The sequence below is a fragment of the Melozone crissalis genome, unplaced genomic scaffold (assembly GCF_028551555.1).
Source record: "Melozone crissalis strain CALT ecotype California unplaced genomic scaffold, PUWL_Pcris_2 ptg000027l_1, whole genome shotgun sequence".
NCBI classification, from domain to species: Eukaryota; Metazoa; Chordata; class Aves; order Passeriformes; family Passerellidae; genus Melozone; species Melozone crissalis.
The window spans coordinates 82,187,020-82,213,627 of record NW_026535805.1 but is presented as its reverse complement, the minus strand read 5'-3'; the positions used below and the strand labels follow the sequence as shown (position 1 = coordinate 82,213,627).

Genomic DNA, 26,608 nt, shown 5'->3' with positions numbered 1-26,608 from the left:
TTCAAAATGTGCTCCTTTCTCTGCAAACTTTCGAAATCATGCTCTTATGAAAATCATAAATCTCCTCTGAGGGAATGAATGCCACTTGAGATACAGCTAAGGTGATTTCTCCAGTGAAAGAATTGTTAAAATTTTGCAGAAAATCAAGAAAATGCTTTTGTCAGTTCATTCTGTCCCACAGTAGGAATACTGCTATCAGTAAGTATAGGAATGATTGAAATAGAAGATTAAAGGAGGGCAATTTATTTGGTGTATCGTCTGTCCTTATGCAGTAGAAATCTTCAGCGCCTCCTGTTTCCCGTGGAATAAAAAAAATTGAGTGCTGTACAGGAAGACTCAGAATCACTTCTGAGTTCCCAGGGCTGGGAATTGAGCATCTTCCTCATGCTCAGCAAGAGACCAGATGCCTCAATCAGCCCAAAATGAAGATGGCCATGCAGGAGCACATCACACTCCTCAGGACCATGGCACATGAGCAAGGTTGACAGCAGGGACAGTTTGGGGGGCATCAGGGCATCATTGATACAGACATTCAGGTGCTGTATCAATATTAGCACACGGTGCACACCAACAGGGATGAACTGCAGGGGGAAACAGCTGACACTGAGGACCTGATATTCACAATACAGCTTCTACAGGTATTTTTCATTTCAGACTGGCCCTAGTTTGAGCCTCTGGAATTGAAATCTCACAAAGAGTGGGGGATTGCATTTTTTGCTTCAGTTTCAAACTAAAATTTATGTACTTTGAACCCACTCAGTGATGGGGAAAGAAGACTCATAAATGCAGACAACTGGTAAATCTGCTTCTAAAGAACACTCCTGCTCCCATGCTAGTGCAGAAGCACTCAGCATGTGCTAAAGAGCCAGCCAGGTGCTCTGTCAAGACACCACAAAACCTCCACCACAATGGTACAATCTGTGCCTTATTGCTTCTGAGATGCCTAATTAATAATAAGATGGATTAGGAAGTGGTTGGAAAGTCACATCCAGAGGGTAGTGGTCATTGGCTCAGAGTCCCGATGGAAATGAGTGACAACTGGTGTCCCTCAGGAGTCTCTATTGGGACGAGTGCTATCTAACACCTTCATTAATGACAGAGGCAAAGGGATTGAGTGCGCCCCCACCCAGCCTGCAGATGACACCGAGCTGAGTGGTGCTGTTGGCACACCTGAAGGACACAATGGCATCCACAGGGACAAGGACAAGCTCCAGAAGTGGCACTGGGGAATCTCACGCAGTTTAACAAGACCTGGTGCAAGGTTCTGCAGCTGGGTCAGGGCAATCTCTGGCATCAATCCAGGCTGGGGGATGAGCAGATTGAGAGCAGGTGGATGGGAAGGACCTGGGGGTAGAGGAGAGGCTGGACATGAGCCTTGTGCACTCATAGTCCAGAAATCCAACTGTATCCTGGGGTGCATCAAAAGCAGCATGGTCAGCAGGATGAGAGAGGTGATCTTTCCCCCTGCCCTGCTCTCATGAGACCCCACCTGCAGGGCTGCATCCAGCTCTGGGGTCCCCTGCACAGGAAGGACATGGACCTGTTGGAGTGAGCCCAGAGGAGACCACCAAGATCATTAGAGGGATGGAGCATGTCTCCTATGAGGAAAAGCTACAAGAACTGGGATTGTTCAGCCTGGAAAAGAGAAGGTTTAAGGATGAACTAATGATGAGCCTTTCAATATCTGAAGGAAAAATACAGGAAAGATGGAGAGGGACTTTTTACAAGAGCATGTAATGACAGAGGAAGTGGAAATAGCTTCAAACAGAAAGAGAGCAAGTTTAGATTAGATATTAGAAAGAAACTCTTTACTGTGAAGGTTGTGAAGCAATGGGACAGGTTGCCCAGAGAAATTGTGATTCCCTACCCATGGCAGCACTCAAGGCCAGGCTGCATGGAGCTCTGAGCAACCTGGTCCAGTGAAAGGTGTCTTCATCCATGGCAGGTGGGTTGAAACAACATGATCCTTAAGGTCCCTTCAAACCCAAACCATTCTATGATTTTATTATTCATTCTATGATAATTTTAAGACCCACACACCAAGGGAAGTTTTCTTTGGTATGTCGCCATAATATTTTCTAAGAGACACCAAATGTGTACACTCAGATGATATAAATGAAAAATTGGTGCACATTAGTAAGACTTTGTAAATTAGTGTTGGTAAAGACATCGTAATCACAAGCCATGTGAAGTCAAACACTGTGATGATGAGAATCAGACCTATGTCTCTTACATCTGCAAATCAGTCAATATGAATTATTTGAGCACTTGATTTCTTACATTTGAATATTTAAATTAGACTAGGCTGGAAAAAAATAGGGCAAGAAATCCTTAGCATGCTGAGCTTAATAAATATTAATACCAATGATCTACAATACCTATGTCACTAAAAATGAGGAAGGACCTTGGACTCAACAGCTGAAAAACTTGATATCTCCATCTGCAGAGGAAGTATGAAGTGCTTTTTCAAAATTCACAATTTTCTCTGTATACATTGTGACATGGCTTCATTTTACTTTGTCATTGCTATAGAGGGTTTATTTCACACTAGGGTGGCAGTTCCTTGAGTTTCTCCACGATATGAGCGCATTTATGTCTTTTAATGAAGTATGAGAATTCATGTCCCCTAAGGTAACATCTCTTCAATCAAGCTCTTTATCAGAATTCTAGAAGTTTGAACCCTCCATACATGCTTTCCTCCAGTAATACACATTTCATCATGATACACTTAGTTTTACTTGTTCAGCAGAAACTATTATTGTTATTGAAGAAAAACTTAATTTACTAAATGAAACACTTTTTAGGACAAACAGAATGAAAAAGTAAACAATATAATAAAAGAGTAGTGGAATATTGCTGTACATTTGTAGTTGTTAACTATAAAGGTCTATAAAGAATTTGTTTGTGAAGTGCCATCTCTGTAGAGGATTACTCAGTAAACTAATTGTTATAACAATTACAGAGCTCTTATGTGGAGCAACTGGCAGGGAATTATTTGTGAAATAGTTAAATCATTGTGAGAGCATTTTACAACCTAAATGATGTCTTACATTAAAAGGAATTACACCAAACAGTTACACTCTCCAATTTTAGTTAAAAATGGAATTATCCTAAAACCAAGTAACCAATTCTTTACAAGTACCTAATGCTAAACTGCAGTAGAATATGCATAAAAAAAATGGTCATTTAAGAAAATCCAAACAGTTGAAAATTTTTGGTGAAGACAAAAAATATTTAAATAATATTTTCTTAATGCAATGACAGAACATGCAGTAAAAGCCTTGCAAGCTTCTCCTGAAAAGCAGCAGCAATGTGACTGGAGTTCATGTATGCCTTCCCTTTTTGTGTAGGTGGCAAGCTACAGAAAGCAAACTTTCTAACTCTTGCCTAAGGCCTTTGGCAGATGGTGTTATCCTAATTTAATTGTGGTGGTTTAGGAGGTTATAGACTTCAACCTATCCTTTCACTCTCTGTCTAGGATTTCTGCTTTTTCAGTAGTAGCACAAGAAGTCAGAGAGTACTGGTCTTTCAGATACTGCAGTTCACGGCCTGGCACAAAAACACAATGGCCATAATTTGCAGGTAATACACAAGGCAGGATATGCACCAGGCTGTGAACTGTGGCACCTGACAAGAGGCACTCTCACTACTGTGGCAGTGTCCCTTTGGAGGCAGGGACGAAGCCTCTTGAACCTTCGGCAGCAGCAGCAACTGGCAGAGCTCATCACTGGAGCCTCCAGCCTTTGGCAGAGCTAAGGCAGAAAGAGACGCTGATAAACAAAGTTTGGAATGCTCTGATCAGTACAAGGGCAAAACAGGATTCAGATGAAAAAACAGTGAAGCAGGTCAGATGTAATGAATACAGCTTCTTGGTTCTGCCTTGCCTGCAAGTCATATACTCTTCTCTGTTATCTCTCTAATGTGGCCTAACACAACACAGTGCTTGAATCAAGAATACTGCTTCCTCTAAAAAACAAAAAACAGGGAAAAGGAGAAAGAATGAGAAAATTAATTGATAACAAAGGGCTTTTTATTTACAGTTTGTTTACACTTTCCAGGGGAGTTTTGGAGCCTTTTGGAGCTGGGCACAACATTACATATGAGCAGGAAAGGTTCTTAGTTATCAAACTTTTGGTATATGTTTTATGCTAATCAATTTGTCAGACAAATCATTAAATTAATGTTTTTACTAGATATCTCTTCAGATGACAACAGTGCCAGAAGGGAAACCACAAAATTACTAATGTATGATGAGAACAGAGAATATAAACCTTTTGTTCATAAATTAATCCTATTTCATGCTTTCTCCCTTGAAACATAAGCATCAAGTTAACATGACACTGTTACCTTAGTTTAGACTTATCTGCAGGTATCAAAACTTTCAGTCACAGAAGTATCATAAATGTTTGTTTGAGGCATTAGAGGTAAGGATGTTTTACATTTTTTAAAATTTGTACAGTACTTTACTTTTATTTTTAAACTTCTTTCTAAAAATATTTCTTTACAACTCACATGAAGAAGCCTATAAGGGCTACATTCCCAAGATTTTCAGGCATTTTTCCCAAATTTATGTTCCTCAGCCTAGAACAGCGATCCTCAAAATCCTCTAGCAGTAGCTGCATAATCCTGATATTATAAAAAATTTGTAGGAATCTCATAATTCCTGAGTGCTGTATTTCCATGTGCTCAGAGACTGCTACAGGGAATGCTTTGAAGTGTCTCTACTTTGATCCTTCTGAGCCACTGGGTGACAAGCATGTCAAATCACAACACCGCTTGTCTAACTTCATGAGGGGGTTCTGTACTGCAAATTTTCATTTATGGAACATCCCTTAGTCATGGAAAGCAGTGTGATTTTACATACATCCCTGATATTCCTATTGTCTTGGGAGATGCCTTGGCTGGATTTGGAGGGGATGGAATTCTTACAAACCCTCACAAAAGAAAGTGAGCAAGGAGTTAAGGCAGTTAAGTTATGGATTTTACAGCAGTGTTTAGGAATCCATCTTGCCCAGCTTATGACAAGTGAATTAGATCCCTCCTTAGACTACCATCTAATCAGAGATGTGAAATTGCTGAGAATTAAATGGTGTTCAGGTGGGCTCTGCTCTGAAACACCTCTCTAATTTTTGGAACCATACTGTGAAAAATCCATAAATCCATAAATCTTATGATCTTCTGAGGAAACAGTTTCCCCAATCAGAATTCTCCACAAGTTCTTTTAAAAGGAGCAGAGAAGAACCCATGAGACATAAACCACCTGCCACTTCTCAGGAGTACAGACAGCAAGGAAAGTCATAGCAGGCAGCTCATTCAGCAGTACCATTGTGCTCTATACTTAAGAAGATACAGAGAACTCTATTTTATACTTTAAAAAGATTGTAAGTATGAAGTAGCATTATTATTTTATTGAATCTACTTCATGAAAAATGAAAAAAAAACCTTCTCAGGATTGAAAACTGTCCTCCCTAAAGGTAAATTGGAAGCAAGAGGATGCATGGAAGAAAGTAAAAGAAAGTCAAACTAGTACATTTTTGATAATTCAGATATTGCTATTGAAAAGAACAATGGAGAAAAGATAAGCTGTTGCACAAAACACCTAAGAATTGACAACAAGACTTAATTACCATTACCACTGCCAAGACTTAATTACCATTTGTCTGAGGTCATATTCAGACTTTGGGAGAATTTTGAATTACAGAGGTATGCCAGAAAGAATTGTAAAAGAGGAATATAGCCTTGTTATGGAAAGCAAAACAAGGTGTGAAATTGAATTCAAATGAAAGAAAAACTTAATTTCTGCAGGATGGTGAAAAATGAAGGGGTAGCTGATTTAATACAGTGGAACGGATTCAGGAGACTCACAATGAGTCTCCTGAATTAATCCCACAGTATTAAAACATCCTGAAACAAAACATCCTGAAGAAGTAGAGAACTGGAAAAAGGGAATTAGGGTAAAGTTAGGTGAGGATGAGAAGGGGTGATAGATCAGATACAGAGAGAACATCAGTGTATGCAGCAAGAACTCAGAAACTGAGCAAGTTAAGCATATATTCTAGAGCTCTATAGTTCTGTGTACTCAGATTACCTCTTCAGATAAACAGTGGTGACTTGGGAATGACAGAAGTTTCTGCACATATTTCCAGGGCATGAAATTGGCAAATTTACTAATCTCCTAAGCAGGTGAACTAAGAGTAGTGTAAACAGTTATATAAAAATGTATCTACTATCAGGAAGTAGCGAAGTTGCAATTTGAAATATTATTCAACTTTAAGTTTATTCCAGGTTATTGATAACACTCAGATCTTTGTATGCAAATTCCAACTCAGAAAATAGTTCAAGCAAAAATCAAAGCAAGTTCACAGTTATGAGTCATGTATTTTAAGTCTAGCAAAGGAAACCCAGGCACATTGGGTTTGTTTCAGCTGCTGAATGGAAAACAAAAAAAGGAGCTTCATGCAGAGCATAAACTTAGTCATGATGCCACCCTGTGAACACTTTGTAAGCCTTAGCTAATTAGTCCATTCAAAATCCCTGCTGGGAAAACAAGTAATATTCTTCTAGTTTTACAAATGAGGGATTGGAAGGAAAGTGACACTACTTTAAATGTCTTGCCCAAACACATGGAGATTCAGCATGGTGAAGTGTAATTAAAAGTTAAACAGTGAGTAATTCTTACTGCTGAGCTCAGACTATTCTTTTCTGCATTGCCTAAAAGCTTAGCAGTGCATTCAGGACATCAGTGGAGAGGGGATCTGTAGATGGGAGATCTACAGCTATTAAAAATGTATGTGCAAAAATGAAGCAAAACAAAGGGTAACTGTACCACTCACACTGATATGGATTAGCTATTATTATTACTTGCCTAGCACTGAAAATGTGCTTGACTGCACATTGTATCATCCAAATATATTGTGAGAACTGATTGTACAAAAGAATAAGTTATTTCTGATTATGCAATGCAATCATTTTGACAACATCTCACTAATGTCTATTTCTGTACCAATACAAAGGAAACTGCAAGTTAGCATTAGTGACATTTGCTTCACAGCTGCATGAATAAAATTATTTATTTCAAGCAGCAACCCTTATATAACCCCTTAGTGTAACTTTCATTTGCAGCATCATTTCCATCAGCTCTCATTTTCACAATGCTGTGGAAGTCACTGTATAGACTTAGGATACTACAGAAGCAGTAAATCAGGCATGAAAGCTCTGCTGAATATTAGGGTTACTCTTTAAGCTGACTTGTTATTTCAGTGAAAATCTCTGAGTAAGAGTCACTGTGCCACCTGATACAATGTACTGATAATTATGAATAGGAAAACATGGTCTAGACACCAGTTATTGAAATATATCACTAATAGCAAACATCTATCTGGAAAATGATTTGTGCTCATGGGAGCTCCTCTTCCTTTCACTTCTCTTCCTTTCATTCCCCCCATACCCATGAGGTGGAACTGCTCCAGCTCAGACACAGACTTGGTGGGGAAGTGCAAAGACTACAGCCCTCCCTCTACTCTTACTGCCTAGTGTGACATGAGATGCTCCTTTATCTTGGTGCAGGAGGGGCTCCCATGGTGATACAGCACCCTCTCCTTCTTTCCACTTTGATTAAGTCTATATTTCTAAATCTCACAAACCTCGCTAGTTGAAACAATGCATGTGACAACAGCAGATGCATAGTATTGTTGGCAAATCAAGCAGACTGAAATTTAACACTGTGAAAGATATTCAAACACCAACAGAAACTTTTGTGTTGCTGTTAAACTGACCTGTGACTGTGAATAACTGGCTTTGTAATTTTGATTGAAATTCATCAATCCAATTTTCTGGTCCTATGGCAAAACTCACCCTAAAATTACAGAAATCTATTTTGTTTGGTCTTTGTAAAATGAAAGAAAAAAAGGAAAGTGTAAGGAAGCAATTTCTGAATTTGCAGTGACAGATATTTTCCTTTGATTTCACACATTTGCAGGAGACAGAAGAGACCTTACCGTAGCTGTCATAAGCCTCTTCACTTGTTCCGTGACCATAGTCGTAATATTCAGGCACACTGTAACAGATTCAGATAGCCATGTCACTATTATCATAGGTAACCAACTCAAAACAGAAACACAGCTCACAAAATAAAAGCCATTTTAACACATGATGGCATAGTCCAGCTAGTTTCAGGCATAGGGAATATTCAAAGATATGAGAGATAATGTATCAGTGATAATAAAAGCTATTCAGTACATAACATTTCTTATCTACTCAGCATAAAAACTCAAATTTGATTCTAAATACATAAACCTGAAGATGTGACAAAGACTGAGAAAAATTCTATCTGCAAAAATGAGGTCTGAAAAAAAGACCACTGTATCATTCACTATTGTTAAACTAACAAAAGGGGTTTCATCCTCATTTACCTGTAATTCTAAACACTTATGTGTCACCAAACTCAGTGTGGTTTGTTTTCACAAAGCTGACTGTATTGTATGGTGTTGAATCTGTAAACCACTTAACTTTGCCAAAAACACTGACAGGTTTCTTAAAGAAGCATGTTCCCACTGCCTGCAGAGAGAAATTTGGTTCTCCACAGTCTTTTTCCTTACATAGTTATTGGACACCTGTGGAAAGTTTTATACAGTGATCAATAAAACACAAATTGAAATAAACTAGGGTCTAGGAGTGCAAAATCACACTTAACAGACTCAAACTCACTTTTTCACTGTTTTCAAAGTCATATTAACATGTTATTAAAATATTTCAGAAAATAGTTACATTCTGATAATCAGCAATTCCTAGCTATTACATGGAGAGGGGACCCAGAAAATTCAGCCTCTGAGATATAATTAAATGGAAAGGAAATTATTCGCATTTTTGCTTCACTACTATTATTATTCATAGTTTGCATTGTGTTTTTGGTACCTGGTACCAAATTCAAGATCAGGCTACTTCTGTTCTCAGATAACAAGTAAGCATACAAGAATCAGTCTTTGCCCAGAAAAATCTGCAAACTTCATGAACTACACAGGATTGTATTTCTTCAATCTGCAGTGAACCCAACAGAAAATATAACATTTTCTCTTTTGATAGTTTTTACTTGTTGTTACTTCTGCTTCTTTCCCCTGGACACTGTGTGAGACTCTTGCAAAATGAACAGAAGAAAGCAAGAAGCTCAATATTTCTATAATTATAACATTATTGCTCAGGCCATTTTCCATATTGGATTATTGTTTTAAAAATATTAGTTTACACTTGAGACAGAAGCTTGGTTGACAGTGGATGGCAAGTAGAAATACTTCAGAAGTGCAATAGAGATAAACAAGCAATCTGTAACAATTATTTTCTTAACCTAATTTTATCTTTGCTCACAAACAGCCTGTAATCAGATTTTTAATTTCTTGAACTTAATAGATATCCATAACTATTACTGGAATAATTTCTGAGAATGATTCTCTATCTCACTTGAGAACACAGAGTGCATGCATCTGATAACTGACAGTCAAGCTGTTTTGACTTGGGTCATGTCATTCCCTGAATGGCTAGGGAGAGCTCTCAGGTTTTGGCTACAAATATTCATTGATTTGGGTTTTTTTTTTTTTTTTTGGTTTTTTTTTGTTTTGTTTTTTTTGAAAATGAAACTATAATTGTGTGCATTAATTCAGTAGTTTAGTCAGAAGTCACTCATGATTGAATTACAATGACATCAGTATCTCAGAGAGATGAAATTCATTTGCTTAAAGCAGTTGCAGAAAGTGGACATAAGAATAACATGAATGAAATTAACTTCAATGAAGACTTTTCCCAATGCCAAATCGAGCTCTATAGGACACAAGCAATGTCAAGACTTCCCAGACAATGGAAACCATCCAGCTGCTTGAAAACTAATTATCTAAATATACAAACTCTCCTATTGAAATGGTGCAAGAAACAAAGAGGAAGAATACATTTTTTATTTGTAGAACATAATATTAATTCTGTTCTATTTTGCAACTATTTTAGTAGCCAATTAAATGAAATTACAGGATTATGTAAGTGAAGCAAAGCACTGCAGCATCAGGGTTAAATCATTTATCCAGTCATAGCTACAAAGCTTAGACATAAGAAATGACTTGCACTGGTCAGAACAGACACATGACAAACCACCCAGCTCTGGCAGACAGCTGTATGAAAAACTACTTTTAGAAGCTGCATTTTGGCATATTGCCTGCTTTCCTGGCTAGAGGAGGGTGTTGGACTAGTGAGCGATGTTAAAAGAAAAGAAAAACAAGAACTCCTATCTTCTGCCAGCAGATAAGATGCTAATACTTCTTCCTGATATGTTTTTGCAAACCTAAGCAGCTGCCTCCAAAGGGGAGCAATCCAAAGGCCAGTAACTTATCAACAGCAATCCTGCTTTCAGTGATCACTGATGAGGGCCTTGAGCTATTTCCCACCAACATAACATCAGCAGAACACAAGACTTGCAAGAGCAGGTAAAAGATTCATTGCTACATTATTGGTGTCGTACGTTTTTATTTGAGAAAGAAACATACAATCACAGAGATAATAAGGATGTGAGATAAAAATCCAGCAGTGAACATTCTGAACTTAAATACATTATCAACAGAATACTAAATTAATACACAAAAATCATAACATAAGAAACAATCTGTATTACAACTATAAAAAGGAAGTAATTTGTTATACCCTGGGTATTTGATGCTGGTGAGCATAATACTTAACACACTCCTGAAAACATACAATTCATAGCATAATACATGATTGTCATCTTAGTCCTACAACTTTATTTCCCTGAATATAATATCTTTGTCGTAGATTTGAGCCAAAATGGCATTTAAAATTCCTTGCCAACTCATATTGAAAAGTGTTTTGAAGAATGTGTGAATAAAACTTACTTCTTACTATGAAATACCAGACTTAAAATCATATTTTGTGGGCTAGACTGCTTATCCATTCATCTGCTTTATTTCAAACTTTTCTGAATAGTCACTATAATCTATTACATACATTTAGTTGTAGACATTTTCCTCTGTTTTACAGCAAAATAAACAATGGGTGATATTTATAAAAAATATGTGAAAGATTAAGGCTTTACAAACATGATGTTCTTTTTTTGAAATTACTGAACTAGAGAGAGAGGTAGTTCCATTTGCATTATGGCCAACTGAGAAGGAAGCAATCAGCAAATGCATTCAGCATAAATAATACTTGTTTATTTAATTTTATACTTCTCAGACTGTTCCTGGAAAATACAGTGATCATGAGCTCTAGAAACCACTGATTCTCTTGGCAATGCTAATTGGAAACAAAACCATTATCTATCATTAGCATTCATTACTTTCAAGCAACATGAAGTGTAATTTACTTAAAGTACATGCACCCACCTGAAAGCAGGCTGCAAAGCATTTTATAAAGCAGACAGGATTAACTCATTACCAACTTTTCAGCTTTTACTTCACTATACTTTAACACCATATTTCTGAAACATAGAGGTCTTGATATACTATGACTTACACTTTGGGAACCTTCTACAGGTAGCACTCATGGAAAAATTTATATACGCAGGGGTATGTATTCTAGAAGTAGTTTAATTTGGTTTGTATATGAGAAACTCTGATGTTATTTTTCTCTATAAGAAATATTTACAACACAGATGTATGACCCTGTCCTAATTCCTATTTACACTGGAAATCTTCATAATCTACCTATTTATGCTTATTGTTTTTAACTTTTCATTTTGGTTAATATTTTTGAACATGTTCATTTTAAAGATTTGAAATCAAAGTTTCCATGAACAGTGATCTGTTCTCTCTCTTCATGCTGACAGAGCTGGATCAGTTTCCAAAAAAACCCCAAACCCAAAGCACAAGATGCTTGTTTTTGAGAGATGAGGGTCCTTTAGTGCCTTCCAAACTCTATTATCTAGGGCTCCTATGATATGATGAAGGCTCAAGTACAGAGACTGTAACCTTTAAAGCCAACAAAGACTTTTAACCTCTCATTAACATCAAATTGGCATTAGTGCAAAAAAATGAATTCCAGTTTGACTGTGTCAACAACCATGGCAAGCCACACAGCTTGCTCAAAAGCCTGTAGAGAATAGCCCTTTAAAGTGGTTTAGGCTGAGAACCACAAACAAAAGTGTTAAGATTGAAGCCACAAAAGCCTGACTCTTGGGTCAACAAGCTTCCCAAGGGAAGCGTGATGTTCACCACTCAGAGGTCACTGGGGTTAGGTACAGGAAAGCATGGCATTAATGAACAGACTGCATTAGCCTTTGACCAATCTCTTCCTGCACCTGCAGGAGGCTGCTGGCAAGAGACCCCGGGTTATCAATATTACCATCTGGCTCCCTGGCCGCTCTTCCAGCTGCAGTAATTCAAGGCAGCAGAACATTGCAAGAACTGAAGAACAGAAGTACTTCTTGTTCCCTTGTGCTCTTTGGTTGTGTGTGGGGTTTTTTTTTTTTTGCTCTTCCTTTCTCTCTATTTGTCCTTCAGATTTTCTTTTTGGGGAAGGATGCATCTAAGCTTTTATTCTCAAATGTGGTTGCAGACATACAATGAGCTCTCTAAAGGTACAAGAAAGGTACTAGAAGGTACTACCTATAAAGAAAGAGTTTATGTTCTTTAAACATCTCTAACGAGTGAATCTGTACAGAAGCGTGTTCTGTAGTCTATCCTAAAAGATCCTAAGAAATGGAAAGTCTTTGAGTAAGACTAGTTAATTCAGATTTAGCAGATCATATTTTCTTGTAAAAACATTTTTTCTTCTCTAATGGTACTTTTAAAGTGGGAGAGTATATGTTAGTATAAGAGTATTTTATTGGGAAATGTTTGGGAAGAAGCTGGCCAATTTAGAGGCTTTTGATAAATCACTGGAGCTATAACTCTGCCATTAGATAATGATTAGGCTTCTTTTGTGAAATACATGAATTGATTCAAACTAGAGATTCAGATGAAGTTCCACAGTTCACACTCATAATGAAATAGGTTAAAAACTTTTACACTAGCTTTTGAAGAAGTAAAAATAACTTGAGATACTTCCATCTTTGTGTTGTAGAGATCAACAATGTGAGAGTGTGCCAATACTGTGCTTTGGGATTGAAAATCTCTGAGGAGGGATTCCCAGTCTTTGACAATTTGCAATCATGCGTACAGATAAACAAACCTTTATCACTCCTTAAAGATATATTCTAGTCAGGGTTACCTTTAGACAAGATTCTTCAGTCAAGCTAATGCCCAGGATAGCTCACAAGGACCCACAGAAGTGGGATTTAATATTTTAGAAGTGGGATTAAATATTTTAGACAAGTCTCTTTTTCACATCCTCAAATGGATCCTGGGTACTCTTGATCTAAAATGATCTCATTCTTTCCCTATATAATCTCAGTTCAGTAATCTTTGGCATTTCCAACTTCCAACATCAATAAGTGGTACAATCAAATATTCTGTTCCTGTGCTAACAGGATGCAGTCTAACGTTACTGCAGTTGTTTTATGTAAGATTCTGTAAAGCTTCTCCCTCCTACACGAGGGAGAGAGCCAGAAGGATTTAACACACAGTTGGCCATGAAAGAAAAGCTGTTTACACAGAGCAGTATACTTCTGCCTGGAAGAGAGGGGAGCAAGATCTGCGTTCACATGAATTACAATAAATGAATTTTTTACAAAATAATATCTCAGAGCAGAAACGTGTGAATAAAGAAATAATCCTTCTAGGAATCTGAAACTTATTGGAACATTCTTACTTAATAAAGCATTGTATCTATAGGGAAGATGACAAATCTTTTGAATATAGGAACTTACAAGATTCAGTCTTAAATCACAAATATAGTCCTTTACTCAATACTGCTTTAGAACTAATGGAATAATATGGTGAGCATTTTAGTGGATAAAGTCTCCCTTTTTCTGAAAGCTCAATTTTGATTGTATACAATATTTTTAACAGAGGATAATATTGCCATTATCATACTCCTGGATTTATTTAGTACTTTACAACATGCCTGAAGTTAAACTAGGTTCAACTGACTCCAGCATTTTTGTGTTTGATTTTGTGCTACTGAAAATATGAATTTAAAAGTATTATAAACAATGAAGGCAGTAAAGTAATACAAGCAGAGGATTGGAGAGCCAGCATGATTGTAGATGACTTTGGTTTTTGAAGTTTTTGCAAAATATGAAATACAAACCAATCTGCCATTTAATTTCACATGGCAGTTTCTATTTATCTATTCTACATTTCACTGTGATTTTCTATAGATACAGAATTATGATTAACTATTTCAGCAAATAATACCAAATGTCTGCAGACACAGTATTTGCAATGGGAATGATGCAGCATTTTAGGAATCCTAGACAGTTTTAGAGGAAAAACTTTTCTCTAGTTGAAAGTAGTGAAATTTGACTCAACTTTGCTCATTGAATCAAATAAATGAGAAGTGGCATTTGAAAACAGTTTCTGATGATGAATGCCATAAGTAGATTGCTGTGAAGATATATAAAATGTCATTTTCTAGGCTTCCTGCCTTGATTGATTTCAACAGATTGGAAATAAAACACAGGGAAATCTTTATTTATGGACAGACGGATATAAGTACATGGCCAAAATGAAATATGACAAAATAGAAACACAATGTACAGTGCTTAAAAAGTGAAAGAGTGAGTAGTAGACAAAATAATAATGAATATCTAAGTTTGAAAAAAATCAGTGTAACTATTCTACCCATTGCAGCCTCTACTGTATTTATGTGTCTATGTATTTTACTACATAGTAATATTTTGACAGTGAGACAGAAGTCTGCAAACCTCTGCTTATTATCACTAAAACATTTAATTATGTGATAATCTACTAATTCAATTAATGATTATTCACAGTCTTGTCTAACCATTGTTTTTAAACTAAGGACAAAATTCTTTCATTTAACTACAGATAGTTCACAACTAATCTGCTGGAATTTTTCAAAAAGCAAGTAGCTGAAAACAGTGGGACTTCTGAATAGAGTTCACCAAGGAACATGTACACCCAGCTGAACCTTATACTGCTGTCTTTACAAGTGTACTAGTTTGTTATTTTACTTGCACCACTGCTTTGAGAAACTCATCTTTGGAAACAGTACCTTGATATCTGCAGGTCAAGCAAGGATAACAGGGATGAACTGGAGCTCATGCAAATATATCCTGCTGATGGAAATAATTCTTTCAGATACAACTGAATAAAAAGTTGTCTTTTTGTTGAGTTGACTCTTCCTAAGTCATTTTTCAGCATGGCTGTGCACTGCTGTGATTGCACTGTAAGTCACATAAGTGACATGGATGGAACTGTGGTCCATCCATGTTGTACTCCTGCATATCAGATCAGAAATAATTAAGTGATTCCTAAAGCTCCTCTACTAGCAGACCACACAGCAGAAAAAAGCAGCTATAAACACAAGCTTTACAGTAAATAACATGAACTTTGAAATAGAAACAATAACTAGTGAAAAGAGTTTCTTTTCAAAGTCAATAACTTGTCATATATTCAACTTCAGTGGCTGAATATGCTCCTGAAATTTTCTGTGGGTATGAGTAATTAGAAGAATGTGGAACCAATTAAAGGCTGAATGGATAGGTGTTGCTACAAACAGATAGTTACTGGGATAAAATTGCATTGATAAGATCATAGTATCTATTTTCCATAGCAGGATAGTGGACACAGGGAGCATTTTTGTCCTTTCACTTCTGTTCCTATTATTGAGAACAGATGCCCAACTGGACTTTGCACGTAACAGCGCAGCTTTAGGTATTATTGTACGTTCTGAATTAAACACAATTCTGTGTGGTGAAAGGTACCAGTCAGCTTGAATTTCTCTGCTACTGCACCTTTTTTTCTTCTTCAGTCCTCTAAGAAAATTCCATTTTAGCAATTATCTAACACAATGTTTGTCAGTCTTCAAATCTTGCAAGAACTACTTAGAATTTATTCCAGATACACTAGTGCCATTTTTCTTTATGTTAAAGCTTAGATTCTGTAATATCATTAACATCTTAGAGGGGATATTTGGAGATGACATACCCTGTAACATGCAATTCCAATCAGAAACAGAAGTTTGTTTATCTCCTCAGCAGATGCAGGATGGGTTTGATGTGTGGGTTTGACAGACCAAAAAGAAGTTCTTTGGCCAAAATGATCGGCATACCAGCATGAAATGTCTGCCCAGAGGACTGCTGCCAAAAGCATTACATAATTTATTTGCAAGACTAACAGTAAATATTTTACCAAGAATTGCTTCAAGTTCCTAAAACTGGGTTACAGTTATTGTTATTAGTGAGGCTGGGTGCAGACAGGCACGAGAAATGCTTTTTACCTACGTCATCTTGCAGTCACAGCAAGGATGACAACACGCCATCACAAGGCCTGTACTGCTGTGGGATGGAATCTGTAACAGCAACATTGTGCACTATTTTCATCTGTCTTTTATCACTGAATTATTTATTCTTCTTGTCAGTAAGTTATGGGTTTCCTGATATTTACAAGTCTATTTACAGCCGAAGGTGGGAGTCATCAGCCCTTCTTTCTTTAGACTGCACACACTGGCAACTCATTTTGCTGCTGAACTATGTTTCTAACAAAAGCCATACAGACACACAAAAAAGGCAGAATATAAAGCTAGGCAGCCAGACCTGAAAGCCATTGCCAATATACCATCTACCTGTTCACCAAAACCACAATAGATCGATGGATGACTGCTCATGCCAGGCACTGTGGAACAGGGAAATAACATCAAACTCTAAATTTAAGCTTCATCTTGGCTGAGAAGTTTGCCCACACTTTGCACATGGGACAGTCTGATCCCCAGCAACCTCTGAGTAACCAAAGAGGCTGATCTTCCACATCTCCTCACAAAACTTAGCATCCTTTTCTTCTGGTGATCTAGTGATCTCAGCCCATTACTCCTGAACAGTGGTGATAGATCAACAGACTTAAAAGTTCCTGGTAAGAAAATCAAAAAGTGCATTACATTTTGAAAGCTAATACGATTCTCCTACATTTTCTGTGTTACAGATGAGTTGGAAATAAACACTTGTACCATTTTGTATATTGTGTCTATATTTTTTTTAAATAAAGTTACCAGACTAGAGGTTTGGGAGGTAGATCTAGCTGGCAGAAATGTTTTGAATGTCCTCTGTCTTACTTTCAAGTACACAGAGAATAGAGTATGAACTTAACAACTACTGAATATCTCTTGGTGTGTCTGGACAGTCAGATATTCTTATCAATGAGAGCCACCTTCACATTATATGGAAGGGAGGGGAAGAGAGAGGAAACAAAGGTCATAGCGAAATTCAAATTACAGTGCATTATTGCCCGTGGGAAGTATGTCCGATATGGTGTCTTCTCCTGCCCACTGATATGGTTGTTTCCTTGTTGTTTTTGGTATTTGACAAAGCATTCATTGTAATTAACTTAAAAACTGTATTTTGACATCTGTATGAAAAAAATTCTAAAATGAGTAGTTTCTAAATGTCCTCAGACAATGTGCAGTCTTTCACAGAATCCTGCAAATAATGCCTACAGACTCAGTTGGGAAGGACAGACAGTTCATTTAAATCTGTCCTGAGGTTCCATCTTGTGTTCTGAGTTGTCATTATGGGACAGGAATATAAGGAGGGGAAAAGGGAAAAGAGGCTTTACAAATACATCTTCTGCTATTTAAAGCAAGACATACCTGCATGCAATACAGACTGTCATAACCCATAATTCTCTTATTTCTAAAATAAGCCTCCCCGTCTTAACAAGGTACAGGTGGCACTTACCATAGTGAGTGTCCTGCTGTTCTCTTTCTTCAAGTTGCTTTTTTGCTCCATTTCAAAGTGTGCTTGAGACTCCTCTTAGCTTGTTCAGACACGCAGACTTACTGTGGGTTTCATTCCAGCCTGCTTCTGAGACTCTGTCATAATCTCTTCCACAGGTGTCCCCATCCCCCCAGTTTCAGCCTAAAAATCAGACTGCTGTCATGAAGGACAGACAGAGCTTTCTGTCTGGAGAAGTTCATTAGAGAAGTCCACTAGAGAAGGACCTATACCAATTGTACTGTTGGACCTGCAACACCATCCCTGACTTTTAGTACAAATTTTTAGATAATTCTGCACTGAACTACAGCATCTGAATGGTCCTGGGGATTGGTAATTGTGGCGCTCCTTTTACTAAACCATAATCCTATGTTGCAGCACTGTGCATGTCGATACTGTGCTTGTTTTCTCTGCTGTTGGCAGAGCTTATTTTGCAAAATTCTAAATCCGATCTCTTGGACAGCAAAGGACTAAGGCTCCCTGTACGGGCAGAAAGACTCTGGCAAATGGGAAGTAGATACAAAGTATGGAAGACAAAGGCAGTGGTAACTGGGGTGGTGGTGGCAGGCTGCCCAAACTCTGTCTTTGCTCCGTGCGAGGGGTGAGCAGGGGAACAAGGGGAATTTACTCTGAGCTCTGCCCTAAAGCACGCTGAAGGCAGCCTGAGCTCAGACCATCCACCCTGTCTGTTCATGGCCCTCCACCCCAACAGGTTCTTTTTGAAGCACTGGAGAGAATAAGGCTTGGCCAACACGCACAGTGAGACAGACAGTCAGACAAAAGCATGTACCACTCTAAAAAATTCCACAATGAGTCCCAAATAAGCCATAAAAAGCAATGGGAAACTCTGCCCTTAACATGAACAGAAATCTTGGTGCTCTGCATTAAGCCACTAACTACAATTGTTTCTCATCTCATGCTTTAGAGTTTCAGTCATTCCCTGCAGAGGGAAGCAATGATAATTTCCTGGCTGAGCACAGACATTGTTGGCAAGTTTTTCTTAATTTTTTTCCCTTAAATGACACAGCTGATGAGATGAGTAAGTACTTTGGAGCAGTACTACTTATCTTCTTTGTTAGGTGTGCACATGGTATGACTCATATGACTGGGCTATACTAATAAGCAAGATCTGAGACTTGGAGAAAACATTTTGAAATACACATCTAACCAAATATTTTGAGTACACTATTTCATTGTATTGTATTATTTTTATTTTTTGCCCAGTAAGCAGGCATTTCTATGAAGCTAAATGGCCAATAAAGTGTAGAAATACAAATTGTGCATTTAATGGTCCATTTGTTCTTTAAATCTTTGAAACAAGAAGCATGGAGCTCTGAAAGTGCTCTCTTTGAAATCAATAGGCTACTTGAGGCATTAAGTGCCACTCACCACGGGTAAGTATGACCACATGTCTTGTCATATGTTTCAAAAGGAAATATTTTAGTTGCAGATTTTAAACAGATTAGGTATCCTGGAGGTACCTCCAATTAGTAGAAAACATATCTGATGACTAAACTTAATAGCTGTTTAATTGAGTAAATTATGTGACTATAAATTTTCTATCTTGTAACAAATTACCACTACTAGTTCTAGCTGCATTATAATACCCTCCTCATAAAGTTGATACATTTGTCATTTAGTTGCCTGGGACATCAACTTGCAAAGAAATTACAGGTTAATTCAGATGTTATAAAGCAATGTCATATCAAGATATTTCCAACTAATTATTGTTTTTACATCAGAAGCAATATCTCCTGTGACAATTCACTCTTGTAGCAAAAAAGGAACTGAATTGTTTCAAAAAAAGTTGAAGTACATTTGACAACAAGAATACCTACCTACATAATGACATGACGGGTGCAGCTAGTAAAGTATAATTACTTGAAAGTGTAAAAGTATACTTGATGGGGTTCACATTTAGGTGTGAAAAATCCTTTTAAATATACTTCACTGGATATAAAGATACTTATAAAGTATTTTTTATCCACTGAAGTATCACTCACTACAGCAGTTCTGAGGCTGAACATAATTCTGACAGGCATTTACATCAGCAAAGCATTCAGTTAAAAAGATGGCTGAACAGAAAAGCAAGTTTAAGGTCCTCTGGCCTTGGGAGTGTAGAACTCTGTATGTATACATCACTTTCTTGCTCAATGAGAAACACACTAATTTAGTTAAAATTTGTGTCTTTACTTGTTAAAGTTTCATTTGCCTTTCCACAACCTTACAAGTACTTTCAGCAGTGCATAAGACAATTTCCTGAATAAATGGTCGAAAACCCCTGTTATCCTTTAGGTTAAATGTGAGAAAGATGCCATTCCATATTTAATAACCATGCAATGGCTGTCCAATTAGTGGATGAGTGTGTGAGGTGTATATATATAAAAAAGGGATAATTTTTGTTGCCTCGTCTTATTCACACAAATTGATATAAGACGTGAATGTAGCCTTTTCCTATTATTCCACATCACAAGGATAAACATAAGTTTCCAAACTTATAAATTCTGAGAGTTGCTTAGAAAATAACTGGTGGAAAACAGATAGCTTCAGCCTTACTTCTGGCATGTAATTCCCTTCTATAGTTTACCTTGATGGTGGATGACAACCATAAACAGGTTACCATCACAAATATTTTTTTAATTTCTTTCTGATTTTTCTCAAAACATTCTAAAAGCTGTAAGTATGAGATACCTTTCACAACTTATCATCAGTAAAGGAAAAAAAAAAGGGGACAAATAAGTTCAGAATAACATCAAATAAGAAAATTATGTAATTGCTTGTTAAAAACAACCACTTAATTTCCACCAATTTTAAAAGCATAGCTGCTTACATTTTTACATCATCTGAATCTCTGTATATGGATTTGGACTGTGACTATTACTTTTTACTTCAAAAGTACTCAGAGATTTGTAAAATTTAATGTGGAAAACAAACCAGGAAATTTACATGAAAAACTAAGATAAAAAAGTGTACTTTGGAGAAATAATGTAAAAACACAAATGCTTACCTTTGTGTTTGGGTGGCATAACTGTTATCATATGCCTCATAGCTTGGATCATCATATTCACCCCCATATCCATCATCGTATCCCTAAGGGGAAAACAAAACACCACAGCTTAGAAGAGTGATAAATCAAAGCATATTATCAAGTTGTAAAAATAAATTGCATCAACATGGGCATGTCATGTTTGCCCACGATAATGTGAAACATGGAGCTGACTGAAGAGAATTGTGAATTGTGAAGAGCAACATGTACATTGCAAGAATAAAGTAATCAGTCACTCATTTAAGAACTCAGCTTATTCACTGATAAACTGTGGTGCATTGTCCAAACCACAGTGCCTCAGTTGGATCTGTGTGGAATACTGATGAATGAATAATAAACCCAGCAATTTCTGAGCAGTTTGTTACATAAATGGTTCTATAAATATCTACAGGTGAAATAAACAAATGGCAGGTCAAAGATACTGACTATTCTACACTATTAAGAATGGTGATAAAATCTTAATATTCAGTATATTGAAAAAATGCAAAACAACAAAACAAAACACAGCAATCTATGAGAAACAGTATCTTTCAAGCAAGTAATGGCATATTACTTTTAAAAATAATGCAGAGTAAGCCCCTTTACTTTCACTGAGCATCTTACTCTTTTACGCTTTTCTGTGACAAATTAAGCAACAATTTAGTACAGGTTCCTGCCATCTAACTTAAGGTTCTCACTGAAGAGCTCAGACGGATGAGCAGGCCACCTAAGACAGAGAGACACAAGTGACTTCAGAAAGTGGTTCAGCTCATCTAATGCCTGAATTTTCCACCGAGAGAGTCACTGGCAATTGTGATCCATTGTAGCTGTCTCTGAAACAAAGAATGCTCAGGAACCACAGAATAAATAAAGAAATAAATATATATATAATCCAAGGGATGACTTTTGATATGCTCTTTTCATAGGACAACAGAGTAAGCAAGAAATGCTGTATGGAATCTAATTTCTTTTATTTCTTTGTGATTTTGGGAGCCAGTATTTGTAGTTAAATTGCAATGAAATATTTCATTGTCTAAAGAAAACCTTGCTGTTAAGGGAAATGCTAAAGGAAATAGTGGACTTAAAGAACTTTTACTTGATGTTAATTACAGCAAAAGGCAATTTTTTCCTCCCACAAACTATGCAAAACTTAGTCAGCTTGGGGGAGAAGGGACAGCATGAGGCAGTTCCAAAATAACAGCAGTCCAATAAGCAATCACTCTAGTACACTATCATAATCACCTAAAGTACAGTTAGTTTGGTACTTCATTATTTCTGCTAATTAAACTGCCCAGCGGTATTAAATAAGACTTCACTGGCATTCCTAAATTCAAGAAAACATTCTATGGAGGAAGCATTCAGTTGTTTCCGTAGGTCAAGCATATTAAATCTGCCTGTTCCTGTGGGCTGCCCAGCAGTGAGGGTAAGTGTGGATTCCAGGTGGGAGGTTTCATCCCTGTGGTGCTCTAAGTCCTGAAGGAAGGACAGGACTCTGCATGGTGATTTCACTGTGTCAGCTGTAGTAAAGTAAAGACTTTTAGGGCAGAAGGGAGTGTCCATTTTCAAACTGGAAATGGCCTCTCCCAGAATCTGAAGTCAACGCAAACCCCGTCATCTTCCATTTTAGGTGGCAGTGCACCATTTTGACTTGTCTGCATTAGTAAGAACTCATAGCAAAAAGTACAGCTAAAAACATATCCCTGTAGATGACAGTGATATATTTAACATTATACAGCTAAATAGACAATCTTGCTTCAGGGGACAGGATAAGAGAAACAATGCACCCCAGGAGACAGATGTTAGTCACATTGATTAGCATGCTACTGGGTGGGATCCTGCTACTGCGAAGATGAGGGTGATGGGAGTTCCTATATAAAGTCAAATAGCTAGAGGAAACACATTTCAACCTGCTTACCCAACCATCTGAAAGAACAGGAAAGGCAACAATTACAAATTAGCTCTCTCAGTTTCTTGATGCCTGAGGTGGATCAACATTCAGCATCAGCAGGGCAGAGAACACTTGTTAATATTTGACACCTCTGTGGGTTCACGTTACAGACTTTAACAGTCTCCCTCAAGGCTCAGAGCAGGTCAATACAGTGCAAATGGTTCAAGTGGAATGGTTGGAAAACAAAGTAAAAAGAGCACAATGTACTTTTAATGAACAGAAAGTATTTTCTGGATAATATTCTTTTATTTGTGCCAATCTGTATGAAAATTATCTTCTACTTTATTGAAAGTTTAATGCAATGTACCCAGACACCCACTACACCTTTAGGTATTGAGAACAAAGACTCAAAATAGTTCCTTTCACGTCCTTGAAGTGTATTAAAGCCACTGAGTAGTTTTCTCCTCTTTAACCTTCAGATCCTCAGAACCGAAAACTTTAATGTTTGAAAATATTTTTTGGTCAGGCGCTTTGAGAGATGAAGCACCCAGTTCCCACCTACAGCCAGCTGAGATCAGAAGTTGTGAGTCTGAGGGTGTCCAAATTCATAAATTCTCCTCTATGTGTGATGAGGATGGTGCTCCAAAAGCAGTTTTGTATAAATCCAGAGACCAGAACCCAGGATGCCCTCCCCAAATACAGTGTAAATTTTTACTCAGCACTAGAGTCAGCATTAATGCACTTTTTAGGTCTATTAGTGCTTCTAAAAAAACCAACCAACCAACCAACCAACCAACCTTTTCCTGTATAGAAGTCTTTTTTGTCCCATAATAACTGCCACCACCACTCAGAAGAAAAAGCCTCCTACAATGAACTGAGAAATATGCAATGGGCAACTATTAGAAATATTTAAAGTGATAGCCATTTCTAGGCTAGGTTTTTATGCCAGGCTACATTTATCTCAGGTATTTCTTAATAAAACAACTTTCCAAAACATAAAAAAACCTCAACAAAACCTCTTCACTCTGTGTCAAGGGAAAGGACAGTGAGTCTTCCAGTGACTATGATTTGCTCTGGCCCTACAACAATACATCTTAGATATGATATAAAAGAACAGAAATGCACATTTGAAGCTGCAGTGACACTAAGAATGCTTATCACCAATTTCAAGGAGTTTTGGTACTGTTTAGAGTTAAAAAATAATAAAAAAGAGATGATAAGTAAAAATGTAAAAATAATTTTTCAATTAAAAAAATTAAATGTTTTGAAAATGAACTTTTCTAAGTATTTACCTCCCCACAAATGGGAAGACTGGAAAAACTCTTAGGAGAATCTCAGAACAGCATCTGAAATTAGCATTTGCAAGGCTCACTTCAAGAGGAAATATTCCCTACTCTACTACTGATAATGAAAATTACAGTCAGTGGGAAAATGGATGTAGAAGCAAAAACAGACATAATTGAAAAGAGGCTTATATTCTACCACCCGAGAAAAAGTTAAGTACCAATTTGATTCAGCACTCAAGAGACTATTGAGTAGAATTTATTTTATTTATTTAGATTTACTCAAATCCTCTTCTATTTTCAGATGCCGAAAAAGATATTCAAAATACAAACAAAATTTTAAGTATCATAGGTTACAAGGGTATCATAATGTAACACAATCTGATGTCTTTAAACATGAATTTTCTTCTTAGTGTTAAGACCCTGTTTCAAACAGTAACAGCCTGTACTCAAATGCACCAAGTTTAAATCACCTCTTCTCTGAATAGCCTTAGAAAATAGAATTTTCATGGTCTGAAAAATGGTAGCTTTCGACTCTATGAAACCAAGAAGAAAAATAAATCTAATACTTCTAATGAAAACTGTCCTGCTCACAATATTTTATGTATGTCCTTGTAACACATGAGAAAATACATTGTAAGAGAGTTGAAACTCATTTGGTTTTTACAGAAAATAGCCCAACTCTTTCTAAAGCAGCAAACTGCAAAATGGCTAGACTTTAAAAAAGAAAAAAACAAAGCACAAACAGTAAGTCAAAATAAAGTGAGTTATGCAACTCGGTATTTTACTTGGCAAACATGTGAACATGAAAAATACCTGCACAGTCAGAGAACCAGAACAGCCCTTCTCATGACCTGCATCCAGCAGCACACAAAATTTAGTCCTGTACCTCAGAGAAGGTGAAGGTACAAATATCCACCTCTAGTTGTAACTCTTACATAAAAGCAGTTAGGGGACCTTTGCACAGTTGTCTTAGATTGGATGTTCTTAGGGGTATTCCATTCCTATCTGCTAGAGGTGTGGCAGTTATCTTCTGTTTATCAGGTAATTTTCTTTATCTCTTCCACAACCAATCCTCTCTCTGGGGAGACATCTGCTGTTAATAGGTGACATTGAGTGTCACTGCATGATGGATAAAATTACAGCATCCCATTGTGAGAAGCTCTGCCCAGGGGGAGGAGCCAAGCATTCCTACCTGGATATAATCTGAGAGTTGGAAGACCACAAGCAGCCTTTCCCACTGGATTCCCAGAGGCAGACCAGGCCTATCTACACCACCACTGGATCTTCAGAGGAAAACTACACCCTTCTACAGCATCCCTGCTTCAACAGACACACATCTGCCACTGCTGGAGAACTGCAGCCACCATTTCAATTGGACTGCTACCAACACCCTGACCAACAGTAGCCAGTTGCACTGGTGACATTCTATCACATAAATGTAATTTAAATTAAAGATTTCTTTTCCCTGTGAACTGAAACGAATTGACTAAAAAGCAGCCTTCAGCTGCCAAGGGAGGATGGGCTGCAATACACCCACTACTGGTTTTAATATCTTTACTATATCTAATATTCCTCTTTACAAAGTTTCCAGCAAAGTAAATGGTGAATCTCGCACACATCCTGATGCTCCCATAGCTGGAGAGAGAGAGAAATAGATGGAGCTGGCTCTGGCCATGGAGCAGTAAGATTTAGTGAATCAGAGATAAAGAAATAATCACAAGTATCTACTAAAAAGTGACAACTCTTCTGCCCAAGTTTGGTAACTTAGGGATGGTCTAAAGCATCTCACTTGCTAGACACAATGCCATATATGTTAAATAAATCCTATAATAATCTAGGAAATTATATTTCCAGGCTTTGAATGGCTGGGAATTCCAAGAAACTTTACTTTTTATTTTTCAACCCTTGAAAACTGGATAGTCCATCTCAGAGCTTTTAAATGCTCCAGTAAATGCTGTGGTACCAGGAAGGAGCAGAAATGCTTTCACAGGTGCTTAACAACACCTTAATCAGCATTTAATTTTAAACCAGATTTCACTATGATGCATTATTAATGCTGAAAGTAGACTATTTAAATGGCTGCAACTTGGCCAAATGCAAGATACTGTGCTATAGCAAATGCATCCTCAAATTTTATAAGCTGCCTATGACTCCAAATTTACAGAATTCCCTAAAGAAAAGACTTGTAGGAGTCATGATGATTAACAGCTATACAATTTTACTGCAGCACTGAAGAAAAAAATCTCCTAAAAATAGTCTTATATGTCAAAAAAAAGGAAAGAAAAGAAAAGAAAGGAAAGAAAAAAGACATAGGTTAATTCTTTCTGCAATCCTACTGGTTTTGATCCACTCTTATCCTCTACTTAAATACATTTAACCATTAAGGATTCCATGAATTATTAATACAGAACGGTTAACAAATCTTCAAGTGCTCAAAACTCAAGGCAAATAAAGATTTACCTATTTATTAATGCTGAATCTGGTCTAGATGAGTGCTCAGGCATTCCTAACTTGGAATCTTTATATCCTAATATTTGGAAGACACCCTATGCCTTTTTCACAAATTATACCTCTTGCTTAATCAAATT

General features: G+C 37.1%; 1 protein-coding gene across 6 annotated transcripts in view; it reads right to left on the bottom strand.

Annotated features, from left to right (window-relative positions):
* KHDRBS2 (KH RNA binding domain containing, signal transduction associated 2) overlaps positions 1–26,608 on the bottom strand; it is a 380,960-nt gene that overhangs the window by 81,330 nt on the left and 273,022 nt on the right. For all 6 annotated transcript variants that reach the window (XM_054280510.1, XM_054280508.1, XM_054280507.1 and 3 more), the window contains exons 7-8: positions 20,829–20,911; positions 7,998–8,056 (exon numbers count right to left, since the gene is read on the bottom strand). In XM_054280510.1, the coding sequence (XP_054136485.1) occupies positions 7,998–8,056; positions 20,829–20,911 (142 nt within the window). The remainder of the gene's footprint in view (positions 1–7,997; positions 8,057–20,828; positions 20,912–26,608) is intronic.